Below are 12,490 nucleotides of genomic sequence, written 5' to 3'. Positions count from 1 at the left end.
TGAAACTGAAATGCCTTTTCTGGATAAGAACAAAGTGATAGTTGAGAAGCCTGATTCTGTGACTGATTCTGTTGATAAAGCTGACTTTGAGGTGGAGCATGGGAGGCATGAGAAACATGGGGAGAGTGAAGAAGTCACTGAGCCTCAGAGTGCTCAGAATGAGACACAAACACAGCCTCAAGATAATCTGGAAAACTACCAGCTGGCTAGGGATCGAGTCAGAAGAAAGATCAAGCTGCCATCAAGATTTGATGATTCTGAGATGCTATTTTATGCATTATGTGTGGCTGAAGATGTTGAGTATATAGAGCCATCCTCATATAAGGAAGCAATGGAGAGCAAAGAATGGGAAAAGTGGATGAAAGCAATGGTGGATGAAATTGATTCTCTACTGAAAAATGGCACTTGGATATTGGTTGAGAAACCTGATGGAAGGAAGGTTATCAGCTGTAAATGGATATTCAAAAAGAAGCTGGAAGGTGCTGAGGGTGATCAGATCAGATTTAAAGCCCGGTTAGTGGCTAGAGGATTCACTCAAGAGCATGGAGTTGATTTCAATGAGGTCTTCTCACCGGTTGTAAAGCATTCTTCCATTCGAATGTTGCTGGCTTTGGTTGCTAAGTTGGATCTGGAATTGGAGCAGCTTGATGTGAAAACGGCCTTCTTACATGGAGGACTAGAGGAAACAATCTACATGGCCCAGCCTGAGGGCTTCATCAAACCAGGGAATGAAAATAAAGTATGCTTGCTGAAAAGAAGTATATATGGTTTGAAGCAGGCTAGTAGACAGTGGAATAAGACTTTTGATGATTATATGATCAAGATTGGTTTTCAGAGATCAAGTTATGACTCCTGTGTATATGTCAGAAAAGGGGGCATACATCCTACATATCTTCTACTTTATGTAGATGACATGCTTGTTGCTGGAGCTAGCAGGAAGGCAGTGCAAGAAGTGAAGGATGAACTCAATGCTGCGTTTGAAATGAAAGACCTCGGGCCAGCAAGGAGAATCTTAGGCATGAACATTATCAGAGATAGAGCTAAAAGGCAACTGTGGCTCACACAATCTGATTATATATCAAAGTTGCTGAGAAGGTTCAAGGTGGAGAATATGAAGGCAGTGGCTACTCCACTAGCAATGCACTTCAAGCTCAAGGCTGATCAGAGGCCCAACAGTGAGGCTGAGTCCAGAGAAATGATGAAGATACCCTATGCTAATATAGTAGGGAGCATTATGTATGCTATGATCAGCACCAGAGCAGATATAGCACAAGCCACAAGTGTTGTCAGCCGGTTTATGGCAAATCATGGAAGAGAACATTGGATTGCTCTCAAATGGTTGATGAGGTATCTAAGGGGTGCTGGGGATGTAGGCATTCTATATGGAGTGAATGATGGAGGTGGAGCTGATGCTATTGTGGGATATTGTGACTCGGACTTTGCTGGGAACTTAGACAACAGAAAGTCTCAGTCGGCATACATATTCACAATGTTTGGGTCTGCTATTAGCTGGAAATCAAGTCTCCAAAGTGTGGTGGCACTTTCCACAACGGAAGCAGAATTTATCTCACTTGCTGCTGCAATCAAAGAGAGTTTCTGGTTGAAAGGAATGTTGTCTGATCTTGGGATTGAGCAAGGGGCGATAGCAGTTGGCTGTGACAATAATAGTGCCCTATTTCTGGCCAAGCATCAAGCTTATCACGAGAGATCAAAGCACATTGATGTGCGGTATCACTTCATCAGGGAGGAGATTGAAAGAGGCAATGTGAAAGTCTTCAAAGTTCATACTTCAGAGAACCCGGCAGACATGTTGACTAAACCATTGCCTAAGGAAAAGTTTCTGCTATGTTTGAAACTAGTGGGACTGGAAAGGAAGAGTTTGGTTGGTGATTGAGCAATCAAGGTGGAGTTTGTTGGTAGATTGTGATGGCTCAAGCACCAAGTTCGGCAAGCTCGGCAAGCTCGGCAAGCTCGGCAAGCTCGGCAGCTCGGCTGTTATGACAACTCGTTTCAGCAGCCGTTAGATCTGTTTGTTAGTCAAGTTTTAATCCTAGCCGTAGGATTGAAACTAGCCGTTAGTTTCTGTTAAATAGCTAATTCATTAGTTAGTTTTAGATGGTAGCTCATCTTCTCGCTCTCGTTTTTTCTCATTCCAGTGAATAAAATTTCCTTTACAATTTCATTCCAATCTTCAACCGATTGTTCTTGCTACTCAAATCGTTCCTCAATTGTTTACATTCCACATCGACAAATTAATTATTATAATTCCTCTATAATTAATGAGTGGATAACCCTCCTACCCGTATAAGGCCTTTTAAGGGGGTGACTGGTCATGGACTTCTTTGTTATAAGTGTGGAAGTCTGATGATTATTCCTACTCCATTTCTAATTGTAGATGAAGATGGTTGTTTTTATAGAGAGGTACAAGGGAGACACAACCCAAGCATTCCTTTTCCGCGACTCGGGCACGATCACGGTGGCCTTCCGAGGCACGGAGCCATTCAACGCCAAGGACTGGATGACCGACTGCGACATATCATGGTGCAAGCTGCCCAACATCAAAGGCCGAGTGCACTGCGGCTTCGTCAAAGCCCTCGGCCTCCTCACGACCGATCATCATCGACGTGGTGCACACGCCACCATCACGCAATTGCTGCGCTCTCACCACGTGACGAGGCTGGTCGTGACGGGCCACAGCTTGGGCGGGGCGCTCGCGGTCCTCTTTGCCACCGGCCTCGTGATGCACGGCGAGGATGAGCTGGTGGAGAGGTTGGAAGGAGTGCACACGTTTGGGCAGCCGAGAGTTGGAGATGCAAGATTTGGGGAGTTTATGGAGGAGAGATTTAGGGTTTGGGAGGTAGAGTACTATAGATTTGTGTACAATTATGATATTGTGCCAAGGCTACCATTCGACACCAATGCCCTTATGTTTAAGCACTTTGGGAGATGCATCTACATCAATAGCCTTTATGAGGCAAAGGTATATTTGCATATACTATAGCTATTCAAAAATATGATCCATACATCAAATTTGATAAAATTAATACTCCCTCTGTCGCATAGAAATAGAAATCTTTCCTTTTGGGTCTGTCTCCTATAAATAGAAACTTTTTATTTATGAAAAATTTTTCCTCTCTAATGAAGTAGGACCCATTTTCCACTATCACACTTTTCTTTCTCTTTCTTACTTTATCAATTTTGCATTAAAACTCATGTCGTTTCAAAAGTTCCTATTTTTAGGGAACAGAGGAAGTACTCACTCCATCCTATTACATGTGACACATTTCTTTTGGGCACAGTTTAGGTAGTCGTTAAATAAAAAGAGAATAAAGTATGATTGAGAAAAAAATTGAGAGAAAAAGTAGCAGAGAGGATAAAGTAAGAGAGAGATAAGAGTGCTACTTTTTTGCTATAAAAGGAAATGTTTCATTTATAGTACAACAACCCAAAAAGGATATATAGTGGGACAGAGGGAGTATCAACTTTGAAATATAAACTAAACATCATGGGGTGAAAAATTCATTTTTTCCAAACTTATTTGATCACATTATCATTCAAATATCAATCTTATAATGTCATCTTAAAACAGATTGTGGAAGAAGAACCACTAAAGAACTACTTCGACCTTGGGTCAATGGTTTCAAAGAGAGTAGATGCAATGTGGGAGGTGGTAAGAAGCTTTCTCCTACCTCGCATGTTCGGACCAGATTACAAGGAAGGGTTTGTGTTGTTAATGTTTCGAATGTTCAGCCTCTTATTCCCCGGTCTACCTGATCAAGATTACATCAACGCTACTCGATTGGCAACTTATTGATACTATGGAAGTGATAGGCTACGTATCTTATGTGAGCACTAACCTCATTCGATGCACTTTTAACCTTGTTTGTTTTGTTTTATACACTCCAACTGTCTCATTAAATTTGAAACATTTACTTTTCAACATGAGATTTTATGCAGTGTTGTGTTGTTAGTTAATAAAGAGAGAATAAAGTAAGAGTAACAAAAAAAGTAGAATTGACGTTGTTTTCATTTTCGGATCTTCATTTTTAATGGGACTGGCCGGTAAAGGAAAATGTTTCAATTTTAATGGAACATAGATAATACTTAGTTTTGATTATAATACAATTAAAATGTCATTGACGTTTTGAATTAAATAAAATTCATAAAAATCAACATTCGATTTGATATTTTATTCAGTTACTACGTATATACACATGTTTTGACAATGACGAGCTTGTTTGATATAAATCACAAACAAGGAGCATGCTTTTATGTAATTATTTCATTATTTAATATCCATTATGATGATAAAGGAGCAAATGCCTAGTTACCTGTCTCCATTTGCATTGTGTAGTTCACATAAATTAAAGTGATTATACAACAATTTATTCATCAATTGCCAAGAATGTAAGGCTAGATGAAATGGGAGATTAGATTTTGATGATACTCTAAAATATTTTTATATATCCCTAATCTTGTACCAGAATATTATTATACCTATTTCTATTTTAGAAATCATGCCATTTATATTCAAGTGATTTCTTCAATCTTAAAAGGAATGATCTTCAATCATGCCATTTATATTCAATCTCACATTTCACTATCAAAATACTTTCTTTTTTCATTCTTGATTTTATTCTCTCTTTTTTTTCACTACTCCATATTTGTGTGACCTAGTTTCATGATGATTTGATCAAGAACATCATCCCCAATTATCTCTTGGTGCATATGAAGCAGCTACAAATAGAGCAAAGCTTGAAATACAGAGAGCACGACATCCGTGTTGGAGGCGCTGCTTGCCCCGACAAAGTGCTTCTCATGGCTTCAGCTTTCGTCTGCGCCTTTCTTAGCTTCTTCGTTATCTTCTCCATCGAACCTGATCTCTTCTTCTCCAGTTTCACCTGCCCCAACCCAACCAACTCAGTTAGTTAGTCTTAACAATCAATGCAACAGCCAACAACAGAGTTTGTGGTCAACCAACCTCCAGTTTCCTCATTGCAGCCTCGGCTTTCGCCTTTTGCAACTTCTCCCAAGCACAGATCTTCGCTTCCTCTCTCTCAAACCTGCACACACACATACATGCCTTGCATTTTCAAGTTGAAACTAATCACTCAAGTTTCAGCCCCAATATCCAAAAATACATACTTGGACATGTTTTTTGATGACTCGGTAACATCCCAGGCGCCTCCTATGAGAGTTGAGTCCGTCTCTTCGACCTCTTGTTTCCTCGGTCCGGTACAAGTGTTGTCTACCTGGACATCTCTGATATCGTCTTTCCCTGCATGCAGGCGCTCTAGCATAGGAACTGAGGAACGAGCAGAAAACGATAGCCTTGCTTTGGATGATGAACGGGTGCTCCCATCTGGGCTCATTTGAGTAGCCATGTCGCGGCGTGAAACCAGGGCTTCTTCCTCCTTGTCACCCACTTTGTCGTCTGCCCATTAAACTCGTCAAATTCTCAAAGAGACAAATTACTTTGTTACACATTTTTAAACACGCCGCAACGGAATTACTATTGAAATGACTGCCTAAAGTTTCGTTTGTGGAGAGACATGAAATTGTAGTAAAGAATATCAAATGAAAGATAGGCTTAAGACCATACAAGAATTGCACTACAATAAATTTTGATGTACACCATTTAGCAATAGTGGATTTATCTTAATTTAAACTAGTTCAATTTGAAGTGCACATTTCTACCAAAAACACAATCTCTAAACTCACATTACCTACTTGTGACCCCTAATGAGGTGAATCATCATGCTCTTTAGGGGTCGCCTTTTTTGCATCAAATCTCACATCGTCCACTACCATTTTTTTGTGGACGGAGGTAGCAAACATATCTCACTCACGAAACTGAACCATATTATACTGCAACTAATACTTCTGAACACTATTGGGCACAGACATAACACAACTTGTAGAAACATCTTTTTTCTTTTCAAATCTATATTTCCAACAAAAAAGCTAAAGAGTTTTTAAAATGGTATAACTTTCGCGTTAAAAAAAATACTAAGTATTAGTACATATATAAATCAGCGAAAGCATGCTACCCAAAATTCACAACCAAAGAGCTACTTGCATTTTCCATCATCCTCTCTCATTTTAGAAAATGCCAGAAATTACATATAATGATGTAATCTAACAAAATCTTATTTACCTACAAATTCACAACATAGGAAGTGATGGAAATGTGATTTCTCACTTCAAATAAAACCATACAGGCTCCAGCCTCCTAAACAAGTAGGAGAGGGGATTCTAGTATATGCTCGACTCTATACGCTAGGTTCAGTCACAGAAGTACACCGGTAAATCCACATCAACCTGGACAAACCACTTAGGTTTCAAGACTAGCACAATGCATAACACTTTCTCGATTTTATTAGTTTAACATTAATGTGAAAACAATCATCAATTAATCTACTAAAGAGGCCATAGCAAGAGGAGAAGACTCTGTACCTTGAGAACTAGGCTCAGAAGTCTCGCTAAGCATATCCGACGGGCCAATCATACTAGCACCATGTCTCCTGTTGTCTTCAGCATACAAGGAACGAGACCTTGCATCAATTTCAGACTCATAATGAACAGACAAACCCTCGGGGACCAAGACACCCGTAGTAAGAGGTGAATTTGCCATGAAATTCCTCACTGTCCTGCCTTCGTGCACATGCATGATCGGGGAGTAGTTGGGGAAGTACACAAGGCCCATCGGGGTTGGCCCCAAAGGGCCACTCTTGGACTTGGGGCGTCTCTGAGCAGCCACAGCATTGAACGCGCCAAAGCCTGAAATCGGGCTGGTGATCCATCTCTCAGCATCATCCCATTTCGAAGGCACCGTCCTCCCACTATTGAAGGGCATCAATGCAGATGCAGAGACATGCCTCCTACTGCTGCCCGCAGGCAATGGCACCCGCTCAGAGCTCCACGTCTTTGGCAAATGATCGTCGTACTCTGGTGTCCCTGGGCTAGTGAAGTCACCCGAGTTCCTAAAAGGCGGCCCTGAATTCCTTCTCATGGCTCTAAATTTAGACCAAATGTGGATCAAAACCCTTGAAAATTGCAATCACCCCACCCAAAAAAAGGTCATAAACACATTGATAGAAGTATAACTAACAAATTCTCAAGTAAAACAATCAAGAATTCAGATCTAATTGCTGGGGAAACTAACAAAGAAAAGCCCCTTTTTCCTTAAGTCCACCTATCAAGACTCAGACAAAGGAGGCAGGCATCAACATATGACATATGACTGTAAAAACAGAGTGCAAAATAATTCCAAAAAGCTCCATTTTTTTACCTGCAGTCTGCAAGGTTATGGGTGCCACAGTGGGGACCACCGGAGGGCTGGTGATGTCGTAGTTACCAGCCAAGAATGGCTGAAAAAATCAATCCACACACACCCCTACAATGGTGCTGACACATAGCCAAATTCTTGAACCTCTAAAACCCCACACACCCTTCTTCCATTACCACATAAAAACACAATCTTTCGCTGTCAAAGATAGCTATTGGCTACATGGTTGTTACATTTCCCCATTCTTCCCTTCACACACTTACACACACACGTAAATGGGACCAGAAAATGAAAGGCGAAAGGGAAACAAAAATGGTTTGAATTCTCTGCACCTGATGACTGATTTTTATTCAAGAATATGGAGAGGAGAGAGATATTTGGCAGATGATGTTTCTAATTTCATTTCAAGCCCATGTGAGGATAATCCCAATACATATGACCCACTTTGGATCTGTCTATCCTTTTCTCTCTATGAGGGCGGTGAATTTGTCCAACATGAGTATTGTATTGCCAAAATATATGAGTATTTGTCGATGTTTTAAAAATCGGACCGGTGAGTGAACTGACAAAGTTACTGGTTCATGGTTCAACCGATCCGACGTGTAAATCACTGATTGAACCTTTTTACTGTTACAAATTATATTATATAATATTATATAAAATATATTTAATTTAATGAATGATAAAATAAACTTTATATATAACAAAATACATTAAATATATAAATATAAAAATATTAAAAATTAGTAAATGATAAAATCTAATTATTTTTTATCTATAAATATAATTAAATATTCAAATTACAAGTTAGTGTGGACAAAATATTTAATGTTTTAGATATAAAAATAAATAAGTTCATATTATTTCAAAAAATAGTGTACGGCAGAATATATGTAGCAAATATATAAGTAAATAAGAATTATTAGTTAGTTTTGATAAAAATATATATAGGATATAATTTATTAAACCTCAGGTATAACTATTACCTATATTATACAAATACTAATAATTAAATTTAGTAGATGATAAATATGTTATCATATTAATAAGTACTCGTTAGAATATAAATTTAAACATGAATTGTTAGTTTGAGTAGATAAATAATGTTTTGTTTTAATATAAGAATAATTAAGTTCATGTTATTATCAAGAAATGCTTGTGGTAGAGTTGTAATTGTATTGGTCTCTTGACCAAGAGGTCATGAATTTGACCCTCAGGCCTCAGCAAACTCATATTTTACAAAAATTTTAAAAAATAAGAAAACAGATTTTCGGTTCCAAGCCGGACCGGTTTGGCCGGAGGGCTCATGGTGGTCTACTTACTGGTTATATAGGACAAATCGGATTGAACTACGCACCGGTTCATGGTCGGACCGGCCAGTCCAGTCCGGTTTTTAAAACACTGGTATTCGCAATAGGGGCGCCGATTGACCGCTCTTCGATCGGCTCCTACTATAGACGGAGAGCCGATCGACGGCGGTCATTGGTCGCCGAAGGAGTGGGCATGCCGGATAAAGATGGATCCTCGATAGGCATCCTATTGCGTATTTATCTCATTTTTAATTTTTTAAATCATTTTTTAATATATGTTTCTATGTTTCATTTTTTCAATTTATTTCATTTTTGTTATTTTCTCCGATAATTAAAATGAATTACATAGAGATAGATAGTGAGATGGGCTGAATATTGGTTGTGAGATAAAATTATACACACTGTGAATACCCTAAGGTCGTGTTTGATTGGCGGGAAAGAAAAGTTGGCAAGGAAAATGATTCCTGGGAAAATGAATCCCGGGAATATAATTTCTAATAACTTTACTTTCCCCGTGTTTGGAAAATATCAAGATTTAAAATTATATATTTGATTTAAACACTAAACTAAAAATATACTTATCATTTTTTATTTATAAAAAATAATAATACATATTATTTAATAAATTATTAATTACAAATGATAATAATTATATTATTTTATTTATTATTACGATGGATAGCTTAAATATGGATTATACATCATAATATATAATAATATAATAATACATAAGATTATTATTATTATTATTATTATCATTATATTTACTTAATTTTTAATTGAATAAATTTTATAATTTAAAATTTCACAACAATTTTATTGTTAATTACTAATTTATAAATTAATACTTATTATATTATTATATAATTATAATTATATTTAATTATTTAATAAATTATTATTATTATGATAATAAAAATAAAACTAAATATTAATAATATAGTTATAAATATGATAATTTGAATTATAGTTATTTATTATCCTGAAATTAAGTATGGTTTATACTTTTAAATTATTTTTAAAATATTTTAATAAATAATAACAATAATAATGATAATAATAATATTAATAAACTGTACTATATTGCTTTAAATATGTAAGAATCCTAAAACTGGAAAAAAGAATACTTAAGAAAAGTTAGGATTCAGAATCCTGGAAAGTTGTACTAACTTTTCTTGTTTCAGAATTTTGATTACTTTGCCAGTTTGATTTAAAACGGAAACAAACACAGGAATTTAAAATTTAAGGAATCGGATTACTTTCCCAGACAGAATCCTGACAACCAAACATGGCCTAAGGACTTTAGAATGTAAGTACTATGTATCCCGCATATTTAAGTTAAAATCTTTTATAAGGAAATTAGCATGTAGGAGTACTATGTATCAAGCATATTTAAGTACTACAATCTTTTAGGCTCCGTTTAATACATGGAATTGTAAATAGAACTCCGTGGAATTGAATTGGAAGTTTAATTCAATTCCAAATTTTATGTTTTGTAAAATAAAGTAATTGATATAAAATTGAATTTGAAGAATTTGTGTACACACACTATACACAAAATACAAATACCAAACAACATATTCACACCTCACACATTGCACACTCTACACACACTATACACAAAATACACACACTACATACATTACATGCACACTATACACAAAATACACACACACATTATACACAAAATACACACACTGCTCACAATATACATACACACACTACGCACAATGTACACACACTGAACACAATATACACACACTACACACATTATACACAAAATACACACTCTGCACACAATATACACATACTACACACATTACACACAAAATACACACACTACACAAATTTTACACGAAATACACACGCACACTATACACAAAAATATATACTGCACACACTATTCACAGACTGAAATTTCAAATATGGTTCAACTTTTTCAATTTGTTCGATTTGGTAAAATTTTGGCAAATTTCAGTTTTTCGGATCGAAAAAAAATTTAAAATACTGAAAAAAAAATTCAAAAATCGAATGCTTGAAATGTGTAAATTGTGTATAGTGTGTGAATTGTGTGAAATGTGTGAAATTTGTGGTGCTTGTAGTGTAAGAAATGTGTGTATAGTGTGAAGTGCATATAGTGTGTAGTGTGTGATATGTGTGTACTATGTGTTAAATGTGTAGTGTGTAATATTCGTGGTGTGTGAAGTGTGTGTGAAATGTATGTAGTGTGTGCGAAATGTGTGTAGTGTGTGTAGTGTGTGAAGTGCGTGAAATGCATATAGTGTGTGTGAAATGTGTGTAGTGTGTGCGAAATGTGTATAGTGTGTGCTATGTGTAGTGTGTGAAGTGTGTGTTGTGTATAGTGAAGCTATTTAATTTCATGACTATTTGGAATTCTAATTTTTTAACTTTTGATATGGAATTCAAATTGTTGAATTGAAAGATTTGTAATTGCATCAACTCTAAATCCAAATATTTTTGTGGTACCAAACATTGGATTTGAAATTGAAGGCTCCAATTCCAATTCCAATTCCAATTCCAATTCCACCCAATTCCAATTCCACCTCCAATTCCAATTCCACACCTCCAATTCCATAATACCAAACATAGCCTTAAGGAAATTAGCATGTACTAGTACTTGCTATGTATCCCGCATAGTCTACTTTACCTTGTTTAGTTTATGCTAGTATTATTTAATGATAAGAAAATTTTATTTTAACAAAGTGTATCTTTGTTCGTTTTCTATGCATGAACAAAAAGTATATAAGCTTTCCAAAAGAATTCAAAATAATATAATAATAGAAAGAAGCGGGTCATTTATTCCCTATAGGACCATCTCCAATGATACACTAAAATCTAAAATGAGATAGGTAATTAGCTCTAATAGTACTCCAAAACCAATTTCTTTTTTTGATTTTTGAGTACTATAAATTACCTATTTTTAGGTTTACACTAAACCAAAATCAAAAACTTTTTCAAATTTCATGAGTAAAAAAGCATAATATAGAGAATATTAGTTTAAGTTTGAATTTGATGTAAATGGTTGGAGTAAAATCATATGATGTAACATTTACACTAAAATGAGTTTAAGTTTAGTATAAATGGTTGGAGATGCTCTAAGGTATTATAAAAAATTAAGGGTTATCCATACGTATATTGAAGAGACATTATCACTATCAGATTGGTGTGAGGTAAGAATAGGGGTTTAATACACCCCCTCACATATTGACTAGAATGCACATCGAACTTCCATACATGAAATAGAGAGATCCATCATCGACTTATGTCTGCTATGCATATATGGACTACTCACCCTTTAAAGGGCCTCATAAGAGAGTAAAGTTATCTACTTATATATAGAAAAGACAGAATCACTACTATATTTATGTGGGACAAGATTAAAGGTGTGTGATCAAATACTAACTAATTTATAGTAATAACTAGTATCAATTTTGTATGTTAAAAATATCAACACAAAGACATAAATTTATCAATATTCTTGTGTTGATATTTAAATTTACATGTTATATTGATATAATTATGTCTTTGTGTTGATAATTTTAATACACGGAATTGAAAGTTATTAGTTATTACTATAAATTAGTTAGCACACTAACGCAACCCCAAGATTAAATAAGGTGATTCTCTATGGATAAATTCAACTTTCATTAGACTTGCATCATAGATCCAAGCTCAATTACACACAAAATACGGATAGAAAAGCGATGAATGATGGTGTTATGTATTAGGATGTCCTTTAAAAGATTTTAAGGCATTCCAATGGCTAATTTCACTAGTAGATAAACCTAAATTAGCTCCATCTATCTATTGACACTCAATCTAGAAATCATACATGTAAGTTAGTAATTCATAAATTTAAGAGTGAACTTAA

At 35.8% G+C, this 12,490-nt stretch overlaps 2 protein-coding genes across 3 annotated transcripts; one reads left to right on the top strand and one right to left on the bottom strand.

The window, feature by feature from the left end:
- Positions 1 to 2,401: 2,401 nt before the first annotated feature.
- On the top strand, positions 2,402 to 3,814 carry LOC121804106 (triacylglycerol lipase OBL1-like). The gene is made up of 2 exons (XM_042203648.1): positions 2,402 to 2,980; positions 3,590 to 3,814. The coding sequence occupies exons 1-2, from the start codon at positions 2,402 to 2,404 to the stop codon at positions 3,812 to 3,814; spliced, it is 804 nt and encodes a 267-aa protein (XP_042059582.1).
- A 763-nt stretch (positions 3,815 to 4,577) lies between these two features.
- LOC121805709 lies at positions 4,578 to 7,737 on the bottom strand. Of its 2 annotated transcripts, none has more exons than XM_042205666.1 (5): positions 7,292 to 7,737; positions 6,457 to 7,046; positions 5,146 to 5,434; positions 4,982 to 5,063; positions 4,578 to 4,901 (listed from the first exon to the last, which is right to left on the bottom strand). In XM_042205666.1, exons 2-5 carry the CDS (start codon positions 7,010 to 7,012, stop codon positions 4,713 to 4,715), a joined length of 1,116 nt encoding a protein of 371 aa, XP_042061600.1. In that variant the 5' UTR covers positions 7,013 to 7,046; positions 7,292 to 7,737; the 3' UTR covers positions 4,578 to 4,712. The 2 variants fall into 2 exon arrangements, with proteins under 2 accessions (XP_042061600.1, XP_042061601.1); XM_042205667.1 differs by having other exon boundaries at positions 6,457 to 7,016.
- Between the last annotated feature and the right edge of the window lie 4,753 nt (positions 7,738 to 12,490).

The sequence above is a fragment of the Salvia splendens genome, chromosome 5, assembly GCF_004379255.2.
Source record: "Salvia splendens isolate huo1 chromosome 5, SspV2, whole genome shotgun sequence".
Lineage (NCBI taxonomy): Eukaryota > Viridiplantae > Streptophyta > Magnoliopsida > Lamiales > Lamiaceae > Salvia > Salvia splendens.
This window is presented reverse-complemented; position numbering and strand designations above follow the sequence as displayed.